Consider the following 22,164-nt stretch of genomic DNA (forward strand, 5'->3'; position numbering starts at 1 on the left):
CCGAGTTCGTCCCAGGACAGACGTTCACCTCCCTCAGCACAGGTTCTGATGTGTTTGATAGCTTTTTTTTTAGCAACTTGTCATTGTTTTGCAGTGCTACTATTATTTTGCCTGATTCTGAAAATAGTAGCCCTCAACACACTCACTAATTTGCAGAAAATCTCTCCCTCTATAATGTGCCACAGTGTCATCATCCCCAGTCGAGCCTGCTCTGGTAAATGGCCAAACTAGTGATGACACAGACACAGCCAAACCTCAGTCCAAAGAATCCTCTCCTTCAGACTCAAAAAGCAGCTCTAGTAAAGACGTGAATACGCCTAAAAAGCAGTCCAGCAGTCTCTCTGATCCAGACGCCCAGCCGTGGATACAGGTGGAAAAACGACACCGAAACTCTTCCGGAAAAAATAAGGTACTTCCTGATCTGATCCTAGTCTCGTGTTATACGTGATGTGACATAAATTAGGTCACAGTGTTTTGTAGGGGTCCTTTAAATTATGATCATTATGCCAACAGTCGTTTTAATGTAACAGTAGACATGTGCTCGTATTCGGTAATGCGATATATCCCGGTAATTAATTTGCACTATATTGTTATCGTGGGCACTTCTAAATACCGTGAATAATTATATATGTCAAATTATTCCGAATTTGGAATGCATTTTAAGAATACTATTCCCATCAATTGGTCAAAACGCACAGCACCGCTGTATAATGCTTGAAAGACGTGTGTGCGCTCTGAAGCACATGGAGGAACACGTGAGAGACGTGCTGAATGAAAGCTCATTCACTCTCTGACAGCAGATGGTGCTAAACTGCAGAACAAAACAGCCTTTCCTCTGGAAACCCCATAAATAAAGCAGCTGCACTACTTTCTAAAACATATTTAAATAGCCATTCATATTTGTGGATTTGTTTTGTTCATCACCGTGCCAAATACTTAAATATGTTGACTTAATAAGCTATTTATTTAAAAAAAAAAAAAAAAATTTGTTTATTTTAATCTGGACTACAACATGCCCTAGAGTTTTGATTCTTTATTGTTCGTTTACACTTTACATTAGAGTTACATTAGTTAATTCATTAGATAACATAAACGGCCAATGAATAATTCTTCTGAACATTCTTCTTAGGTATTCCAATATTTAATAACACGTTGTTAAAATCGAAAGTTGCAACCGTGTTAATGAGCTAACATAAACTAATACTTGTATTTTTTAACAAAGATTAATCACTTCTGCAGCAAATGTAGCTATTGCTCATTGAGAATGTTAATGGTTAACTAATTAAGTATTTTTGTCAAGTGATAACTATGGGGCTTTATGGTTCTTCTGCACTTAAATCTTTAAACTTTATATATTTTTCTGTATTGCCTTATTGCATTTAAATGTTCAGTTATTTTTGTTCTAAAAAAGTTATTTAATATTGTTACGTGATAAAAGTATGAGTAATTAATTGCAACAGGAAAATTTTATACTGTCATATCCCTATGTAACAGAATTAAAGTTAAATATTGTTTTGTCAAAAAAAAAAAATATATATAATGTAATAAAGCACAGCAAAATAAAATTTGTCATTTTAAAGTTTACATTATAATGCACTGTATTAAAGTTGGAAAAAATTTTTTATATTTGGTCAAGATTACATTTTAAGATTACATTTTAAGTGATGTTAAATTGTCTCTTTTTTTGTAAAATAAACTTAGTTGGTGTTAGATGACCACAGAGGTATCTTAAACAAAAAACTACAGAAAATGAGCATGAAAAATTAAATGAACCATTGGGGTTGGTAAGATTTAAAAAAATGTTTTTGAAAGAAGTTTATTTTGCTCATCAAGGCAGTAATATGACATATTACTAATATATATTACATATTATGATTTCTGCAGGATCACAGGAATAAAATACATTTTAAGGATATTTTAGATTTTTATATATATATATATATATATATATATATATATATATATATATATATATATATATATATATATGTATGTATGTATATATTATCCTTAAAATGTATTTTATATATACTTGTTCTGCTTATTGTTTTGTTGTGGAAAACATGATGCATTTTGTCATGATTCTTTGAATAGAAAGTTCAAAAGAACATTATTTATTTGAAATAGAAATCTTTTCTAACATTATAAATGTCAATACTGTCACTTTTGAATAATTTAATTCACCCTTGCTGAATAAAAGTATAATCTCTTTTTTTAATAGTGCTGCTATTTTAAACAATACTGCATAAAATTAATAAATGAAAATATTTTTCCAATAACTAATATGCGGTGTATGAATCGAAACAATAGGGATGCACAATAAACTAGTAGTGCGTCAATTTGGAGAATTCTTTATATACTTTTTAAAACAAAAGTTTTTCATATTTTGGATTGCTCTCATTTCTTCTTGTTCCTTTGTGACTCATGACTCTGCTTAAGCATTTTGATCACGTACATCTTTCCTTCTCCATCTCTCTTCATCCTTCATTTCCTCGCTCCATTATTCCATCTCCTGTCCTGTGGGTGTGCAGACCTCAGTAACCCCTCTTCCTCCTAGCCCTCCTCCTCTTCCTTCTCCTCCTCCTCCTCCTCCCCTTCTTGACTTGTCCCCATCTGCAGTTGAGTATCCCCATCTGCTTTCTGTGTTTCCTGCTTGCTTGCTTTCATTCTTATTTTTTATTTTTTTCCTATTTATAAACCTAAATAAGATATGTTTCATGTTTGCTTCAGGAGCGCACAGAATTGGTTCAGTCCAGCCCAAAGCAGCAGCCTGAGGCAGACCAGGAGGAGCTGGACTTCCTATTTGATGAAGAAATGGAACAACTCGCAGCGCCTCGCAAGAACACCTTCACTGATTGGTCAGATGATGATTCTGATGATGAACTTGACGACCAAGACATAAACAAGATCCTGATTGTTACTCAGACCCCCCCTCACCTGCGGAAACATCCTGGGGGCGATCGGACGGGGAACCATGTGCCACGTGCCAAAATTACAGCTGACCTTGCCAAAGCCATTAACGATGGATTGTTCTACTATGAACAGGATCTCTGGACAAAGGAAGAAGGGCAGCAAGAGTGTGCCAATGCCAAGGTGAGAATGGTGGTGCTTTTTCAATTATTTATAAACATTACAAAAATGATTTACATGTAGCAATAAAGAGTTCAATAGAATGTCCAAGCTTCTCACCTCCATGTAGTAAAAATGAAGCTCAGCATCCACTTTTTTTGTATGGAACAGCTTGGACATTCTGCTGAGTATCTTTTGTGTTCTATAGAAGTCATTCAGGTTTGATATGATGACAATTTTCATTTTAGGCTGTAATCTCCCATTATTTATTAACATCATATACATGCTGAAAAAGTTTTATTTCTTATAATGGTGCACTGTGCAGTTCAAATTGATTCTCATCAGTGTTGAAAAGAGTTATTTTGCTTGATATTTATATGGAAACTATAATCATTTTAAGGATTTTTTTGGTGGATAGAAAGCATTTATTTGAAGCAAAATAATTTTTAAATAATATAAAGGTCTTTACAGTAACTTTTGAACAATTGAAGGCATTCTTGCTAAATTAAGGTATTAATTTCATTAAAAAAATCTTATTTAACCCAAAATTTTGAGCCATAGTGTAAACAAAAAGATTAGTTTTAATCCAAAATGAGTGTGTAATAACACAGAGAAGTTAATGCCGAGTGTGGTGTTAGACTTAGTTCAGCAGCTGTTGAGTTCAGATAAATGTCCACGCTCAGCAGTAACATGGGAATTTTCCTCTGCAAATTTTAGAATTGCTCTGTAGTGAGCAAAAATATGCTAAAACATTTGCTCAGGATCTCATATCTCACATTAGGCAGCACATTGTGTCTTTGCTGATTTATTTCTCAGCCAACCTGCACACTCTAGGATTTGGCGTGTGATCACAGACTTCTATAGGGTTTGATATGTGCTAATATCTTTCAATATCATGTTATGATTCAGTTTTGTTAGGACATTACAATTTCATCGAAGTTATCTTTAGTTTTTAACTGAGCAGTGACAAATACCTGTATGTACCCTCCAGAGTCAGCCAGACATTAGACCCTCCAGGACAAAAACTCATTTATTGATGTTGTATGAGCCAGTTCGTACTAACATCAACAGAATCTGAGCCATTTGCAAATGTCAAAAACCCTGAAAGAATGCGACTCTAATTTAACTCAACTAGGTCTATCAAGTTGACAGTTTACAGAGATATGTGTTTGAATTGTACAGTGGTCTTGGGGGTACCCACCTGTTCCCACTCATGAGAGTCGTAACACCTGTTAACTGTGCCAAGGTCTCTGTGGGCTGAAGTTCAAAGTACAGGCGCCTGATAAACAGCAGTACAAGATGACGGAAAAGAGCACACGTGCATGTGTTTGTTCAGATCAGTTAGAGTTTATGATGGCACTACAATCTTTACATTAATATGTGCTGTGTACCATTGTGACCACTGACCAATGTGTAGACACGTTAATTTGACACATTACGTTCTTGGTAAACTCCTGATTGACTATGTCATGTCTGATTTAATGCCTCTAAGAGGCCTAAAACCTTCACTTTCAGTGGCCAAATAGGTTTGAGTCTTTCTGATGGACTACAAGGATGCCATTGCAAGTAATTATCGCAGGTAAACCGGATCAGGTGCACTGCCTGCAGTCAAATACAGAGCACTTATGACTTTATCGTTCATACAGGCAGAAACTGGAAGCCCATCAGGGCACTTGAGTGTGATGCTCTGCTTGTTTTACTAGTTCTTATGCTTTTAGCCCTCTTGTAGCTCTTTGTTTGTACTCTCTATAATGTGTCAATATGTTCAACATTTTTAGGATGTGGAGAATTTCAAAAAGCTGAACATGATCAGCCAAGATGAGTTTGAAACCCTGACCCCTAAACTTCCCATTGACCACACCCAGGAGGTCCCGCCCCCTCCATCATGTCAGACAGGTGATTATCTATCCATCTATCCATTTATCTATCTCTTTATTTTATGAATAAAGAAGCAAACAATTAAGTAATAATAAATAAAATAATTTATTTAAATGTAATTTTTTTTTGTCTGTTCTTTTTCTTTAGATGATTCTTGCATGGCTCAATCTCTCCCCACGGATGTCCCAGAGTCCCCCAGTGTGCCTCGCACCCCACGTACACCACGGACCCCTGGAAGACAGGACCCCACTAAAACCCCACGCTTCTACCCTGTCATCAAAGACAGCGGCAACCTTGACGGAAAAGTATGTTTGTACTAGAAGAACATATTCTGGGATTTTAAGGATGAATTTTTATGTGTATTTTTGAAACTATATTTATGTAATGCCTGAGATTATTACCCGTTTTGTCATCATTTACTCACCCTCATATCGTTTCAAACCTGTGTAAGATTCTTTCTTACGTTGAACACAAAAGAAGATATTGTGAAGAACCAGTCAGTTATTGGTCCCCACTGACTTCCATAGTAGGAAAATAAATAATATAGAAGTCCATGGGGACCATCAACTGTTTGATTACCAGTGTTCTTCAAAATATTTTCTCTTACGTTCAACATAAGAAACTCATACAGAATTAGAACAAGTATGATGACACCATTTTCATTTTTGGGTGAACTAACATTTTAAAGTTTTTGCTTAATCCCGGAGTTGTTTCAGTTGTCCTAACCAGGTGCATATTTCAGACTTTTCTTTTCTCCACCTCACTCTTTTAGACCCCCAGAAAGAGGAAAACCCGTCACAGCTCTAACCCTCCTCTGGAGTGCCATGTAGGCTGGGTGATGGACTCACGAGAGCACAGACCCCGTACATCCTCCATCAGGTTTGTGGCTTTTTTATGTCATGCCCTTAACAGAAGGTGCACATTTTTTGGGGGGGTTTGAAATTATCAAGCTAATTGTTTCATGATAGTTGACAGTCTTTCTTTCTCTCCCATTATCCTCCTTGTCTTCTGTACAGCAGCTCGAATGCATCTCCGTCAGAAGGAGCTCCTGCATTGTCAGGCAGTTATGGCTGCACCCCGCAGTCCTTGCCGAAGTTCCTGCATCCATCCCATGAGCTTATGAGAGAAAACGGCTTCACCCAGCAAGTTTACCACAAATATCGCCGGCGATGCCTCAATGGTGTTGTGATTGTTTGTTTTTTACACAACAGCTGTTCTGTATATCTGTATTTATATGTAACTGTACCTGCTTTAATTGAATTTCTAATTTTCGTGGATTTTCTTTCCACAGAGAGGAAGCGATTAGGTGTGGGTCTGTCTCAGGAGATGAACACCCTCTTCAGATTCTGGTCCTTCTTCCTCAGAGACAACTTCAACAGAAAGATGTACGAGGAGTTCAAGCAGTTTGCCCTAGAGGATGCCAAAGAGAACTACAGGTAAGAGTCATAGTCCTGGATTCTGTATTTTATCTGTAGACCTTGTCCGGAGAAGGGAATTCCAGGCAGTAAGGCAAACAATTTCATTTGACCCCTTCTCAAGTCCCCCCAGTTTGGCAAGTGGGTACATAAATGACATACTGAAAATAAAGAGGTTCCTGCAGTGGTTTAAAACAATAGAATTACAGATGCATCTGAATTTTGATTTGTTTTACAGAGGCTACAGAAGACTGGTTTCATGTCTGTTAAAATAATGAAATCTAAATGAAATATTGGCTAGCATAGCAGTTTCTTGTGAGAGAATGTTGAAGTTGGCATTCATGTTTGACCGATATAACACACAACATACAAACACACCCACATTAAAACTGCTGCCAAGTCTGAACATTCTTCTTTAGGGTCTGTCTGGTTCTTATATAGGGATGAATAAACTCTTCTGGTTGTTTACTCACAGATTGTTTGTATTTCAGTACTGTATCCTGAACGCTAAGAGCTTGGACTCCTATTTAACTTGTTTCTTTTTATCAACAAAACTCATAATGCAATTTTAAAATCGTGTACAATATCGAAAGGATCTTGAACATTAAATGCTGTCAACATCATAACTCATGAAGATTCTTTAACAATAAATCTTGTTTCATTTAACAGTACAAAAATAAAAAGCATTTGCCGACAAGTTTAGGTAACAAAATCAGTTACCAACAAAACAGTTCTATACAACCTTGATAACTTTTATGGGAAGTCAGATCATTGTGGTATATTTTAGAATATTTTACAGTCTTTAGACAAGTGCAATTTTTACTAGACATGACCTTCTGCTTGTATAGTGTTTGCAATGTTGAAATTAATGCAAATGATCAGATGTATAAGGTTTTTGTACACTACCTGCTGTGCTCCCTGGGAAGGCCATCACTGGTTTCCTAATGTGTGTTCAAATATTTAAACAGGTACGGACTGGAGTGTCTGTTCCGGTACTACAGTTATGGACTAGAGCGGAGGTTCAGACAAGACATCTTTAAGGACTTCCAGGAGGAGACCATCCAGGACTATGAAAAAGGTCAGACAATCATGATTTGACAAAACAAATAAAAAAAAAAAAAACATGCAAAGGCAGACATTTGTATTTTGCCTTTTTAACTTTGCAGCATATCACCAATCATGTAAGTGCCTGGTGTTTTGTGGTTGAAATTGACTTACTCAGAACATTAGCGGAAACTTGTTAGTAAACCACCATTTGTTTTTGCTGAAAGATGTGTCATCATATGCTTGCATCTGATGTTTGGGGGTTTGTGTAGGTCAACTATATGGACTGGAGAAATTCTGGGCTTTCCTGAAATATGCAAAGATGAAGAATCAGCCCATTGACCCCAAACTCCAGGAATACCTCCGCAAATTCAAGAGCATTGATGATTTCAGAGTCGATGTGAGTATAAGCATCAGTCTTACATGTGAATGTGATCCCAGAATAACACGTTAACCCTGTAAAGCCTAACATACGAAATAGTAGCTAAAATCATTTCCTTAAATGGAAGTTTTTTAAACCTTTAAACAAAATCTAATGTATACATGCATTTTATTATATATATTTTTGCAGTTGTTGGTATTTACATGGCCAGAAAGTATAATGAAATTCTGAAAATTTATAGATTTCTTTGAAAGCAAAAAGACAAAAGTATATATATTTTATCTATCAATAGTATAGACTATCGATCAGAAACCAGAAGGTAATCGAGTGTGTTCAACAGTTTTTTTCAGCACAGTTTTGATCTTGTTGCTAATTTAGTAAGTCGATATATATTTAATCACTTTCTAACTGTTAATATTAGTCTGTTAAACCTTAAACCAAATTTAATTTCCCTTCTCTTAGCCACCAATGCCAGAGGAAGGAGTAAGGAGGAAAGCACACTCGTCCTCCGCAGGAGACGAGGTGAAACGTAGGCGACACAACTCGACATCATCATCGAAACAGACCACAGTTGCGAAGACGTCTTCAGACAATCAATCAACCGCTGGAGGGATGGCAAAAACAACCACAACACATCAAGCCGCTGCCCCAACGACAGGGAAAACCACCAAGCATCCATCAGCCAATCAGAAAGCAGCTCCTCAGACCGCCAAAAGCAGCACGGCTAATGACCCGTCTACAAAAGCCCCACCCAAAGAGAATGTGAAGAAGAATACCTCATCAGATGCTCGTAAAGGAGAAGCGGCGACGAGCAAAAACAAAGATGCCCAACAGCCAAAGAAATGAAGCCCTTGCTACACTATATACAGTATTTGAGTGTGATTCTAACTTTAGAGCTGTGAAAAGATTTCAGTGCTGGTGCAGGCTTACGTTTAACACCGTAACCTCAGAAGTGAGCCAGTCAAACCGTTCGAGCAAAGACCAACTGTCAGACCGTTGCGTTTACAAACTGAAGAGTAAACCAGAAATATCTTTGTGTTGTACAAGGAGCTTTTTCTGGACAGGTTAACTTCCGTAAGATCTTTTTTCTTTTTCTTTTTTTTTCCCGCAGTTAGTGGTTTTAGAATCAAGTATGCATGGTGAACTTCTTTAGCTTTAAAGTTTACAGTAGATGCATTCCTACATAGAATGCAGTTTTATCTCTTTTAAAATTAGTTTTACATTTGCAAATGCCTTACATTTCAAAAGCGACAAAAATATATATATATTTTAGAGCTCTGTCAGCATAATTAATCTCTTGGTTTTTAAGTGTTTTTAATTTTGTGCGAGATGCACTCTACACGTATTTAGTTCATTTATTTTAAAAATGTTTAAAAAAAAACTTGAACTGAGGGTGACACAAGATAACACACTATATAGCTTCTTGCATTTTTTGCTCTTTTAGCTTGTGTAGGGAATATGACAGTGATTGAATACTAAGTTCTTTATGCTTTTGTGATTAGCTGAGTGTCTGAGCTGAATACCGGAGAGCTATGTAGATTATCAGTGGCGAGGGATTGTAAAAAGTGTTCACAACATCATCAGGAACTACAGAATGCTCCTGCTTTTAAACGAATATTGTGCCGTTCACATTGCAGAGGTGGTGATCTCAAGTTTAGGTGCAGAGTAGAGGAGAACACATCTTTGACCTTTTGATCATTTCGACTTAATTTGGTAAACAACTGTGTACTTGAAGTTTCTAAGAAATGTTGTCTTTTTGAGAGGAATTATTCTTTCTTTTAAATTTTTAATCCTATTGGAGTTGAGTTTGAGATAATTTATTGTTTTACTCTTTTGAAAGCTTAATTGATTTTAATCTTTTTTTTTTAATCGAGTGTAGATGACTGCAAACATGGTGGCCCAGAGAATAGTTTTATTTGCATTATGTTTTCATTTTGCAGTTTGGATCTTTGCGGATAACATTAAATCAGTGTTTTATTTCTCATTTATGATCATTAATCAGACACAGAATTGATGTCCCGATTGTATCATATTTTCTTATGAAAACTGTACATAAAAAAAAAATATTCAAAGCAGTGCTCTAATTTCAATCAGTTCATTTTTATTGATTCATTTTATTGTGATATTTTTGTTTGTGTGCGCTTGTGTGTTGGTATGCATGTCGGTTTAATTTTTTTCTTTCCTCATATATTGTAAAATGTAAAAAAAAAATACAAAATAAAATACATTAAAATCTGTTTATAAAACCCCAAAATTATATACATTGTATTTCTTGAGTTCAATTCAGGTCAGCGTGTGTGTTGTTTTACTGGATCTTACACAGGGATCCACATTTTGAACAAAACTATTTCCATTACTTTTCCCGTTACTTGGATTCCTGGATAATGATTTTTTTTTTTAAGAAATAAATAGTTTGCACTCACAAAAAACAGTGTAGTCAATATTTTAGAGTCAAGCACAATTTAAAGCATGTGTGTTGACTAAATATTTTTCATGAGTTTCCAGGCCTTAAGACCCTTTAAAAATTCCCTAATATTTCCATGTTTACCATGAGGAACCCTCTTACAAACACACCAATAAAGCTGGACTGTTGTAAACAATACATTTATTCTACAATTACTGTAGACACTTTTTCAACAATAACAGATACCCTACCTAAACTGTTAGGGTTCAAGGGACTTAAATGCATATTTTGCACTTTAGCAATAGTAAAGATTGTAAATTCTGAGTTGTGAAGATAACTGGCTAACAAGAGATACTGTTATCTTTGTTGAATTTATTATTAGTTTTTAAGTTATTGACCGTGCAAATATTTAACACATCATAAATATTTATTATATATTATTCAGTATTGTATTTAATACACATTCGTTGTTTAATGTCTGTGTGATATATGAAAGTAGAAGTTTTTTTTTTTTGAGTTGCAGTTTAATTAAAAAAGCAGATTTTCTGCACACATCAGTATTTTTCGCGGTTGGCTACTGATTATCATATCAGCGCCTTTTCTTTATCTAAAGCCTTTGTCTGGTCGCATACGCTCGGTGGTCTTGTAGGCGCCACTCTGACTGAAAACTACAAATCCCAGGAGCAAACGCGGTGTTCCGGTAACAGACAGCCAATCAGAAGCGCTCCTGAGTAGCAGCTGGGTGGGCGCGCGCGGTGGGAAGGTGCTATCGTTGCAGTATGGCGGACGATGGGGACGGTAGGAGTGCAGCGGCGGACACTAGCGGCGGGCAGGGCACGACGGAGGAGTTGGATCCGGGGGCCGGTCTCGGCATAAGCGGCATGTTGCTCGATCTCGGCGTTCTGGTGCTCTTGCTGGCCGCGTGTTACGTGGTTTACGCGCGGTGGTGGAGGAGGGCGGGCGCGAACGCGGGCCGGGGCAATGAGGCCTCGCCGCTTCCCAAGATGAGGAGACGCGACTTCACCCTGCAGCAGCTGAGCGAGTACGACGGCGTGCAGAACCCGCGCATCCTCATGGCAGTCAATACCAAGGTCTTCGACGTGACCAGTGGCAAAAAGTTTTACGGACGTGGTAAGAGAGCGCAGGGCTCAGGCTTACACCCACAATTAGCAGAGTTTTTTTTTTTTTACTTGAGCAGTGGAGAAGGTAACTTAACTAACGTTAAGTAGTCAGTAAGCAAGCTGGAATACATAAGTTACTAGTAAGTTAACTACTGGATAATAAACAACTTATTAATATTAACGTTAGCACTTTATTTCACATTTGGCCTGTTACACGTTACAGTAACTGTACATTATGCTTAATTACAAGAAACGTACCACAAACCAGAACCATATAGTAAGTGTATGTGGTTATTAATATTTTACAGTACTTATTTATGTAATAACACTGTAACAAGGAGATATTTACCTAATAAAGTAACCTTATTTTATTTTAAAAATGTTTTTGCTAAAACTGGAAGTGCCAGCAATACACACTGGTCTTTGATGGGTTAACGTAGTAATAATGAAAAAGTTACAAGTCACAGCTGGATACTAGTGGTGTATTCCAGCATTGACTAATATGTGTTGAAAAGTACTTGTGGCTGATTGTATAGATATTAATCAATAATGAAGTACTAACATCTAACGAAATAGTGAAGGGTACAGTTAATGTTAGATTACTGACCACACTTTGTTTTGCTGTCCTTTTTACATGTTACATGTACTTGTTTTAGTAATGATAAGAAATTATGCATAATTTTAAGCAGCTACACCTCTAGTACGTACATGTTAATCATTATTGCTCATAATGGTTAGTTTAAAAAAAACGCTTTCCATAGAAGAATATACTCTGGTCAGAGGAAAGCTAATACTAGTAAACACTGGTCAGGGTAAAGTCACACAAAGCCTCTTTCTCCCACAAACCCCTGCTGTGATGATGCACAGGGTGGTCTTAAGTCTCTTATCAGAGTTTTCCAGCCTCTTGACGGGCCCTTTCTATCTCATTCATAACTGCAGTCACCTCTCTACCGCTCTGTTTTGCGTAGGTGAACTCTTTCCCAGGCTTCAACCTGTCATGTCAGTGTGTTTTTGAATGAGAGCCATGTGCAACGTGGACATATGGTGTGAGAGCCATGTGCTGGCACACCCATCAGATATGCACTGTACAGGTAGAGCTGAACCATGCAGTAATCAATAGGCTTATTTTAAACATGTGAAGCAAACAGCTTGATGTGCTATGATGAATATTAGGTCAGCTAAGTTTAGCAGTGGTCCTGGTTAAGAAATCAAGCACCGAGCCTCATTCCTGCCTCCCTCCCCTGCAGGGAAACCCTGGTTTCTTTCCCCTGTACTTTAAGAGCAGTTTACGGGCTGTGCAGAACAGCTGATTGCTACACTGCATACTTGAAACATATTTTATCTCAAAGCCAGTACAACAGTCTTTTGTCTGTCTGGAGTCTATATTTGGAAATCAAGGTTAGAAGTGAAACAAAGAGTGCACATAAAACTGTACTAGGGTCATCACAGCCATGGATTGCATATACCCAGTTTTGATTCAGAGTTCAAACTACAGCCTCTGATTGGGCATCTCATCTCCCTCAGCTATATTTGTATACGAGAGATGTTATCTGACCATCTGTGGTGTTTATGGGGGGAGCGTGGTGCGTTCAGTTCGTGATGTCAGCAGCAGACCAGACTCTGACCTGTCTGTCATTCATTTAGACACCTGTAGTCCCGTATGGCATCTTGCACCATTTCACCCAGAACGAATATGTGATCAGCTTTATTTACCTGTTGCTGCATTCATTTATAACCTGATGACACTATAGCATAGGTTTGCACTTTGTAGACAGACGTGGTGTCTTATCACTCGTCCATAGGGCAGCTTGTTCTTTTTTGGTCAATGTTTGGCTGGTTCTGCTTGTTTCTTCTAAGACTATTATTGCTCAACCACTGAAAAAAAAAAAGTATGTGCGTGTGTGTTTTTGCACATGGAGATCAGATGATGAACTAAAAAAAGAAGTATCAAAAGATGGCTTTATAATTGCCCCTTCTACTGCCTTCTGTTCTGAATAAACAATGACTAGAGCTCAGTCTCTGTCAAGAAAGAGAACAGAAGAAGCTGCACATGCCAGAGCAGCCTTGTCATCATCAGGCCTGATCTGAAAGGCTTTTGACAGTCTCATTTGTTATGAATCATGGATTCTAGTTCCTGTTAGAGGTTATGAAGTAAAACTCTACATGTAGCAAGTATTAGAGATGTCCTCTTATCTTCCTTCTTATCTTTTGTACCAAAAGACTATCTATGTTTATATGGGTATTGTGTCTGTTATGTGCTATTCACGTTCACACTGTTGTTACTTTGTACACTCTTCATATTACATTCCTGCAAAGATGACAGGAAATTTACTTGCATATTGCTGTCCTGGGGCAAAAAATGAGGGCAGTTGCATTTCAGATCAAACATACAATGAATGGTGAGTGAGCGTGACCTGGACATGTCAGGTGAATGATGAGATTTTCGTGACTAAAATGATCCTACAAGACAAATTGCATGAAAACTTATTCCTCCGGTTTCACTGACAAGGCTTAAAGCTAGTCCCAGACTAAAATGCATGCTGTCTCAACTGAAAAAATGCTTCTCTGACATATCTTAAAATATGTCAGTGTCATTCTACTGTCTCAGGATGCAATGTAACGTTTTCCTCTAAGGCATTTTTATAAAAGCTGTGTCTGTTCCATCTGTATCATTGTTTGAGCTTTTACACATGCACAGTAAGTTTAAAGAATTTAACGTTTTCTGATGTTTCAGTGTGGGTGAGAAACTTTTGGAACACACTTGAAAAGGCTAGTGTGGACGGAGAGCATTATTCAAATGTTTCCAGATTAATGTAGACATAGCCATAGTATATTTTAATATTCTTTTCCATACTCTGTGTGGTGTGTTGTTCACAGAATCTCTCACAGCTGTTTTCGAGTACCTGTTTGTTTACCTGCATTCCTCAGGTTTGCGTGAGCAGCTCCATTCATCTCAGCTGTTTGGTTGTATTTGAGACAACACTTCATTTTTTTTTCTGCTTGTCTGGGATTGTCTGACCCAGTGACTCTAAAACTGTTTTCTTTTAGTAGATTCATAGCAGAGTTTTTTTGCATTTCATTTGGGCTCTTACTACTGCTGGTAGTAGAAGTAAAAATAATAGTACTGATTTATACAAAATATTGTTAGCAGTAAGGCTGGGCGATTTCGCAAAAAATGTAAATCTCGATTGTAAATCTCGACATCCCAGAATGTTTGAAACAGCAGTTTATCAACAATATGAAGTGCCACTATGCATATCTCACACAACATTAGGCTAAATGAAAAAAGAAACAAAAAGCCATTCAGAACAGGCACAAACAATAATGTGACAACTTAAACAGCAGCATTAGTAAGGCATATAGCCTAGACTAATTAATTTCTTAAAGGGATACTCCACCGTGTTTTCATATTAAACTTTTTTTTCCCTTAACTAAGACGAGTTGATACATACCTCTCTCGTCTCAGTGTGTGCCCATAATCGCTTTGGCGTGCGGTGACACTTTGAAAGCACTTAGCTTAGCCCATTCATTTAATATGGGCCAAGCAGAGAAGCTACCAAAACCCTCCAGGTTTTCCCTATTTAAATGCAGTTACTCGCGTAGTGTAACTCGACCTAGGACGGTAACACAAAACAAAACGTTGCGCTTTTCTAAGCGTGTAAAATGGATAACTATATTGTGTGGCGGAATACCATGGCAAGTGCTTGTAAGCACTTCGTCTTGGCGCAGTAATATCTTCACTCATGAAAAATCCTCTCACCGGCCCCCGCTCCCTCTAGTGAAGATATTACTGCGCCAAGTTAAAAGCATTTCACTCCCATCTTATTGCATGTTAACCTATTCCACTGCCCGCGCTACATCTTTGTCAAACAAAAGCGCTTTGTGAATGACACCTAGCACTAAATTTATGGTCCTTCACGGAGTGTGTCAGATGCGAGCGGTTAATCATGTGTGCCAGCATGTGGTTGGATTGTTCTTTTCTGTCATCTCCGCCATAATGTCATAGTGTCTAGTGTACTAACATTTGGTAATATTTCTATTCAAAATTGCGGTTCCTCAATTTAAAAAAAAAAAATTGTGGCAAAACAATAAATTTGAATTAATCGATAAAATCGGGTAAATCGCCCAGCCCTAGTTAGCAGTAATTATTAATTATCTATAATTATGAATAATACATAAGTACTGTTATTTTAAACACTTTACATACTTTACCTTTTTATTTTTTAAATTTGAATGTAGGAAGGCTATTTAGTTGAGTTTTAACTTAATTTAAAGTTTAATTATATTTTTGCTTTCATGCATACTAGTTATTTTAATTTGTCATGAATTGCAGATCAGACAATAACTGATGAATCACTGGCAGTATTGCATTTTCAGTTCTGGTTATTGTATCTGTAATGTGCAGAAGTTCCTAAATTTTTTTCTTTCTGACCTTTATGCTCACAGTATGTCTGTTGTTCCAGAGGGCCCCTACGGGATCTTTGCTGGACGTGATGCTTCTCGGGGTTTGGCAACATTCTGCCTGGAGAAGGATGCATTACGAGACGAGTACGATGATCTTTCAGACCTGAATGCTGTACAGATGGAAAGCGTTCGAGAATGGGAGATGCAGTTCATGGGTAAGCAGGACAATTCCACTGTGAATTGCGAAAGAAATCTTCCGACAATTTCTGCTTGGCCGATGTGTTCAAGGTTTTATTTTGACTGTGCACCGGACTTTTATTTTGACACAGAGCTCACACTCTCTCTCTCTTGTTTACTGTCACTGTTTACAGTTCTGTCTAATACAAATAGAAGTCTGTCTCTAAACTTGATTTCAAATTATGCTGCGCTTTATGCATTCACCCACTGTTATATTTGTTTCATTTTCAATGTGTGCTGCAAGTAAAATGAGTGTTACCTTGGCTTTATTTGGAAAATATGCCCTGTTGGTTATAGTGTTTACTTCCTTTTTTAATTATATTTTAAATTTTTTAAACCTTATTAAACATTAATTTATTTGTGAAAAATACTTTGTCTTCAGTATAAGTATTTATTTTACACATTTATTTTTTAATTGTCATGTTCACTCTAGATCAGAGAGCTATAAAATAATGAGTGGCCATATATCAGTGTTTCCTGCACCATTATTCAGTAGTAATGTGTCAGATGGTCTCAGTTAAATAAGATAAGATAAAAAAAGTCTGGGAAGTTGGTACCATGAAACAGTCAAGAAAATACTTATTTTTATTGCTTTTTTTTCAGTAGCTGCACTAATAAACAAATATCACTTACGAATTAAAAAAAAAATGATTCTTGGATGAGATGAGGTGGTGCCCTTAATGTACTTGCATGTTTAAGGGAGAGTGACTCTTGTCCTATAGCCATATACAATAAGGTTTATTCTTGACTGATCTAGATTGATTGATTCAATGTTGAACAGTCTCAGATCTGTTTGTGTTGCTGTGTGAGATGAGGAAATGAGATAAACAGCTTGACTTCCCCGTCACAGCCTGTGGGGAAAATCTGGCATGTAATGTAACAGATTAATGCCTCTTATAAGTTACTCTGGTGATAAAGCACACAATGTTTCACTCTGCTTGTTTGCATTGTTGCTACCACAGATGAACTCCTTATAAGAACCCCCCCCCCCCCCCCCATAAAAAAAATAACAAATGCGTTTTAATAGTAAATAGTTGTAAAAGTTAGTAAATTAAATTAGCCAAAATTAAGGGCATTAAAAAGTAATAAACGTCATCTGACGAGGTATTACATTTTAGAGCCCAATCTTTTTTTAGATACATTTTAAACTTGTGTTCAGTGCAGGCCTTTCTTCTAAAATTTGCATGGATTTATTTATATGGTGAGAGTAACGTTAGGACAAGAGCGATATCATGTGAGGTGTTTGTTCACACGCGCGCTGAAACAAACTGGGTAACCGGCTGGCTTGCTGCCAAACATGTATGCAAGCTCGCTTCCATTCAGGAGTTAAAGCATGGGCAAATGCAAGTTTTCGGACCAATTTTTACAAAAGATCGCAAATTTTCATAATTGCCTCAAAATATCAGCAGAATCTGGGCTTAGAAGCGTCCCGTGACGTCATCGCAATTCACATTCAGTCAATAAAGTCCTTGCGTTCTCATCAGGACCGATTTACAAGAGCTACATTGGATAAATAAACAAAGCGGAACAAATCCTCGCTGCTAGTTCGGGCTGCGCAGACCGTTTATCTGCTCGAACTGGAGCTGCAACACCGTTATACACAGCGCTGGGAGATACAGTGAAGAAAGCAGTCGAACTCACCACAGAGTCAACATATCTGTGAAATCTTGTGAGAAGCATTCAAATTCAGCGAATAATTCTGTTAAAGCTGATATCAGAACAAACGCCACTGATGTGGAAACCAGGAAGAGCACTTCAATAAACACATCACCACCATTGACCATGGATTTAACAGTAAACTACAGGGACAGTTTGTGACAGAATTGCTCTAATGTTTTCGAGTGATTTTAAATGCTTCACACAACTTTTCCCAGCACTTCAATGCTTTAAGTATTACCGAATTTGAAAGTTATTTTTAATGTGTAATATTTGTTCATCTTTAATAGGCTTCCCCCATGTATAAAACTGAAAGTTTTAGTATGTAGGAAAGCAAACACTTATTTAAAAATAAAATATATATATTTAATTACCACTTGTAGATGATTGCAGGAAGTACTTATAGGTCATTTCCCCTCCCTAATATTGCCTATATATTTTTGTATTCATTAAATAATATTTAGGAGGTTGGAGTAGACTAACTTACTTGTTAAATATGCAAATTCATGGTTAATAGCTCCAGTCAAGGCCACGAGCAGGCAGGCCACGGGGTCCTGCTCCACCTCATAAAAAATTGACTCAATATCTAGGTCAGTGGTTCTTAAACTTTTTACCCTCTCAGGAAATATTAGGCTTTCCCAGTACCACCATTGTGACTAATATTGACATGGCTTGTGATGGGCATAGTGTTATAGACTTACTGTAATGCTTAATCTGAAGGTTTAGCATGGCTCTGATAAAGCCAAACATAAATTATAGGGATTTTGTTTAAATTATTTTATTGTATGTTTATGCGTATCCTGAGTACCACCAATAATGAGCCACAGCTGGAGAACCAATGATCTAACTTTGACAAAACAGTCCTGTCATATCTATCACTGTCAAATGTAGCCCAACACTTGGCTCATGATTTACTTTTAGGTTAATAATGCTATAATTATAGGCTAAGGTTGTCTAAGCAAAAATAAAGCAATAATCCCTGCAAAGCCATGTTTTCTGCAAAGCTTTGTCCAAAACTATGGACAAAGGCCCACTGTGACATCTTTATTAATCCCTCTGCTTTACTTAAATGAATCATCTTAATTTATTTTAATAACACCTGTGCTTACTTCACGGACACCTCTTTTTTTAGATTGCTCACACATTAGACATCAGACTGAGTAATGATCTGTGAAGATGATGTCTCCTTCCTCTTCTGTCTTTATTTCTATTCTTATCTTTGTGGGCAGTTTTTGAGTCCAGTGTTGATGTTAAGTTATAATGACCTCGTTACATTATGATGCAATATGTTATTCCATTTGGAAAGATAATTAATTTACCCCACTACAGTTGCAGCTTGAAGTCGTGCTGATATTAAAAAATATTTTGAAGGTATTAAAAAGGTAGTAAAAGGTATTCAATTTACCTTAAGAAGTTCTGTATATACCCTTACCCCTGTTTCACACTGCAAGCGTGAGCGGTGCGCGAGCAGACTCTCGCGAGTATTCACACTGGAAGTGTATAAGTACAGCATCACAGCAGCGGCTGCAAAGCGTGTTAGGCAAAAAGTAAAACCATTTCAAGCAATGGGTATAATTCTTTCAACATTTGTTTTTATAACAATACACCCTACTTTCACCCAAAATTAATAATTAAAAAGTTTAAATGGGTAAATACATATTTGTTATACTTAATTTTCTTTTCTGGCATAATTGTTAAAACACTAGACATTGTCGTTGTTGTTTAAACTCTTGACATGCTTATTCTGTGCATTTTGAACACGTTTTGTGTAAAATCATATTTATTTTTCCATCAAAAGTGTGCTTTCACTTTAATTGAGCATGAGCAACACAGCAAAAATAGACCGGATCCCGAAACCCCCGCTTCACTGCTGTTCATGCGACGCTCCTGCTTGACGCTCACGCGCTGCTCCTAGTCCCGGTGTGAATGCACTCATTGATTAACATGGACGCCGAAAAAAATATGCGCTGCTCACGCACCGCTCACGCTTGCGGTGTGAAACAGGGGTGAGTTAACAATAACACTGATGGAGAAAGATGGTCTGTGCAGCAAGATTATGTTTTACAATCAACAGAAACTAGCTGGTTAATGCTAACTGATCCCTGGTTGTAACTACAAAAGTTCAATGTCCAAATAAGAGTCCTTCCAAAAGTTTGTGCACAAGATAAATATGCAGAACAATATTAGGGCTTGGACAATAAATCAATGCAGAATCGATTGGTGGATTGATTCTTAGATTTTCAGAATGCATCGTGATTCCTTTAGGAATCGATTTGGAGCTTAAATTTTAACAGCAGATGGCGCTTTAATCTAGATTGTATCCGCGCAATCAGATGCTCATGAAGAAGACTGCTAAAGAGCACTTGTGCATTCGGCTGAGTCATGTAATTTCACCTCAGCTTAGAATCCTTTACTGACACGAGATTAATGTAAACAGCCCACCGTGAACACCTTTGTTATTCGCGTCAACCTTTTTGAATTTTATGAATTATTATTTTAGGTTCAAGTGTGTGTAAGGATTTGAAACAAGCAGAGTATGGCTGTTTCTAAAGCATGCAGTGCTATCTGCTGTTCAAAACTAAAAAAGAATCCCAATGCTTCGGAAAATCTCAGAATTTATCCTGAATCATTTCTCAATTCGCGAGGCATCGGTTTATTTTCCCAGCCCTACACAATATGCATGAACAAGAAATAAAAAATTCAGTTTTATATTAAAATAGTTTTATTAATCATTTTTCCAATTGTTGTTCCTCTCTCTCAGAGAAATATGACTACGTTGGCCGTTTGTTGAAGCCAGGAGATGAGCCGTCTGAGTACACAGATGAAGAGGACATGAAGGATCATCAAAAACACGAATGATCTGCTGAAACATCCACAGCAGCTGAAGCCCAGGACTGAGAAGGCCACCATCCAGAATAGTTAAACTCCTCAGAATCTGCCCTTTACCTCGATAATACCGTGTTCCCACTACTGCTCCACCACAGAGAGAAACGCATCAGTCTGAAAGCCCCCTGCTGTTCTGACTGTCCTTTTACCAAAACAGACCAATAGCCTGTCAGAGTTTCCTGTACTCGTCTTGTCTGTTCTTGATACCTGCTCCTTGACCCTCAAGCTTCCTGTCCCACCTAAACACTCGATTTAAACCATCGAACACTATACTGTAAACCACCAATCCTGCACCCTAAATCATCAGTCATACAGTTCTGTCATTTACCCTACAGTCCAGTGGAAAGTGGAGCGCACCTGAGGCTTTTATAGCATCCTGCACATTTGGGCGTTCAGACTTGGACTGGCAATGTGAAGAGATGTATAAAAAGGAGGAAACACTGAATACACATACATTTTTATTCACTTCAATTTATTTTGGGTCTTCACGGTTCATGACCTCAAAAGTCATGTACATAGAGCGGGCAGATGCCTGGAGTCCAGTACACAACAGGTTAAAAATCGCAACTGGGTTCTCTTTAATTCTTTTTGTTTCCATTTAAGTTTTTTTGTTGTTGTAATTATTGTAGCACAATCCACATCTCAAACATTTCTCAAGCATTTAAATCTCATGCTTATTAGTCGACTGTAAGAACGTTGTCGTTTTAAATCAGAGTAAATGTCGAGTGGATATTGTAACCAATCCAAAAGCCAGATTGTCTGCCATCAGCCAATCAATCCAAAGGTTGGGAGGGTCTGGGGTGCGTGGGTGCTCTCAGCAGTTTTTGTATTGTGTGCAACACTAGTGTGTAGCGATTTTTGTCACAATGTGATTGTAAAACATTCAGGATGGGAAATGTTTGTGGGGGGAGGGTAACCATTAGCATTCTTGCCATAGAACTGTTGTTTTATTTGAACTCTTACTGTGTAAATCTGAACGGCTGGTTGGGATGCAAAGGGAAGATCAGTATGGTAGTTTAATTGGATCAACTTGTCTGTTTATTGGTCAACAGAACTCTCCCTTTCCCTGTTAATGAAACGGAGTAGTTATCGTGCCTTATTTCCATTTAATTTACTACAGAATAGTCAAGAGATGTAGAAGGATACAGGTATGAGAAAACGCGAGATAAAACTTTTTCTGCTCTGCCCTTTCCAAAATACATACTATTAGGAGGTTTTCGAAAGCTAAGGCATCTTCCCCTCCATTTCCTCAAAGTTTGTACAATGAGGCGTGCTCATGTTTGTGAGCAAATCGGACACGAGAGGTTTGACCGCCGTTATCGTGACCTTGTACATAGACTTTATGAGCTATTTCAGTGTTACTGCCATATCCGCGCTGTTATTAAACTCCACGCACTGCTGTGTTGTACTGGCCAAAAGATCCATTGCTCTTTCTCTGTTTCCATCTCTTTTTCCCCTATTTTTTTTTTTCTGCTGAATTTATTTTTAATTGTGGGTAATTTTCAAATCCACCCGTTAAGTGTTGTATTTAGTTTTTCTTCTGGAGAGGGGAACTATGAGTTTGGAAGAATACTTTGACTTTGCCGGGGGGAAGGGGGATGTGGCGCAATTCAAAAATTGTGGATTCTGTAAATATGTGTATCATTTTATTAAAGCATGTGCAGCAAA

General features: G+C 37.4%; 2 protein-coding genes across 4 annotated transcripts in view; both read left to right on the plus strand.

Annotated features, from left to right (window-relative positions):
• Positions 1-10,045, plus strand: part of LOC113117570 (la-related protein 1B-like) — a 29,893-nt gene extending 19,848 nt beyond the window's left edge. Inside the window, exons 8-19 of one of the 3 annotated variants that reach the window (XM_026286336.1) lie at positions 1-42; positions 186-409; positions 2,532-2,618; positions 2,731-3,093; positions 4,848-4,965; positions 5,095-5,252; positions 5,720-5,826; positions 5,964-6,127; positions 6,239-6,383; positions 7,331-7,440; positions 7,679-7,806; positions 8,251-10,045. The exon at positions 1-42 is cut by the window's left edge and continues 133 nt beyond it. In XM_026286336.1, coding sequence (XP_026142121.1) covers positions 1-42; positions 186-409; positions 2,532-2,618; positions 2,731-3,093; positions 4,848-4,965; positions 5,095-5,252; positions 5,720-5,826; positions 5,964-6,127; positions 6,239-6,383; positions 7,331-7,440; positions 7,679-7,806; positions 8,251-8,634 — 2,030 coding nt within the window. In that variant the 3' untranslated portion in view covers positions 8,635-10,045. The remainder of the gene's footprint in view (positions 43-185; positions 410-2,531; positions 2,619-2,730; positions 3,094-4,847; positions 4,966-5,094; positions 5,253-5,719; positions 5,827-5,963; positions 6,128-6,238; positions 6,384-7,330; positions 7,441-7,678; positions 7,807-8,250) is intronic. The other 2 variants (XM_026286337.1, XM_026286338.1) reach the window with 2 other exon arrangements.
• Positions 10,046-10,937: 892 nt separating this feature from the next.
• Positions 10,938-22,164, plus strand: LOC113117571 (membrane-associated progesterone receptor component 2-like). The gene is made up of 3 exons (XM_026286339.1): positions 10,938-11,323; positions 15,777-15,932; positions 20,372-22,164. The coding sequence occupies exons 1-3, from the start codon at positions 10,972-10,974 to the stop codon at positions 20,467-20,469; spliced, it is 606 nt and encodes a 201-aa protein (XP_026142124.1). The 5' UTR covers positions 10,938-10,971; the 3' UTR covers positions 20,470-22,164.

Source organism: Carassius auratus, chromosome 17 (assembly GCF_003368295.1).
Source record: "Carassius auratus strain Wakin chromosome 17, ASM336829v1, whole genome shotgun sequence".
NCBI lineage: Eukaryota > Metazoa > Chordata > Actinopteri > Cypriniformes > Cyprinidae > Carassius > Carassius auratus.

Bases quoted from the DNA above. Each gene is read 5' to 3' on its own strand.
- LOC113117571 (XM_026286339.1), top strand. From the start codon at position 10,972: ATGGCGGACGATGGGGACGGTAGGAGTGCAGCGGCGGACACTAGCGGC. The intron at 11,324-15,776 runs GTAAGAGAGCGC...CTGTTGTTCCAG, and splicing joins CAAAAAGTTTTACGGACGTG to AGGGCCCCTACGGGATCTTT. The intron at 15,933-20,371 runs GTAAGCAGGACA...CCTCTCTCTCAG, and splicing joins ATGGGAGATGCAGTTCATGG to AGAAATATGACTACGTTGGC.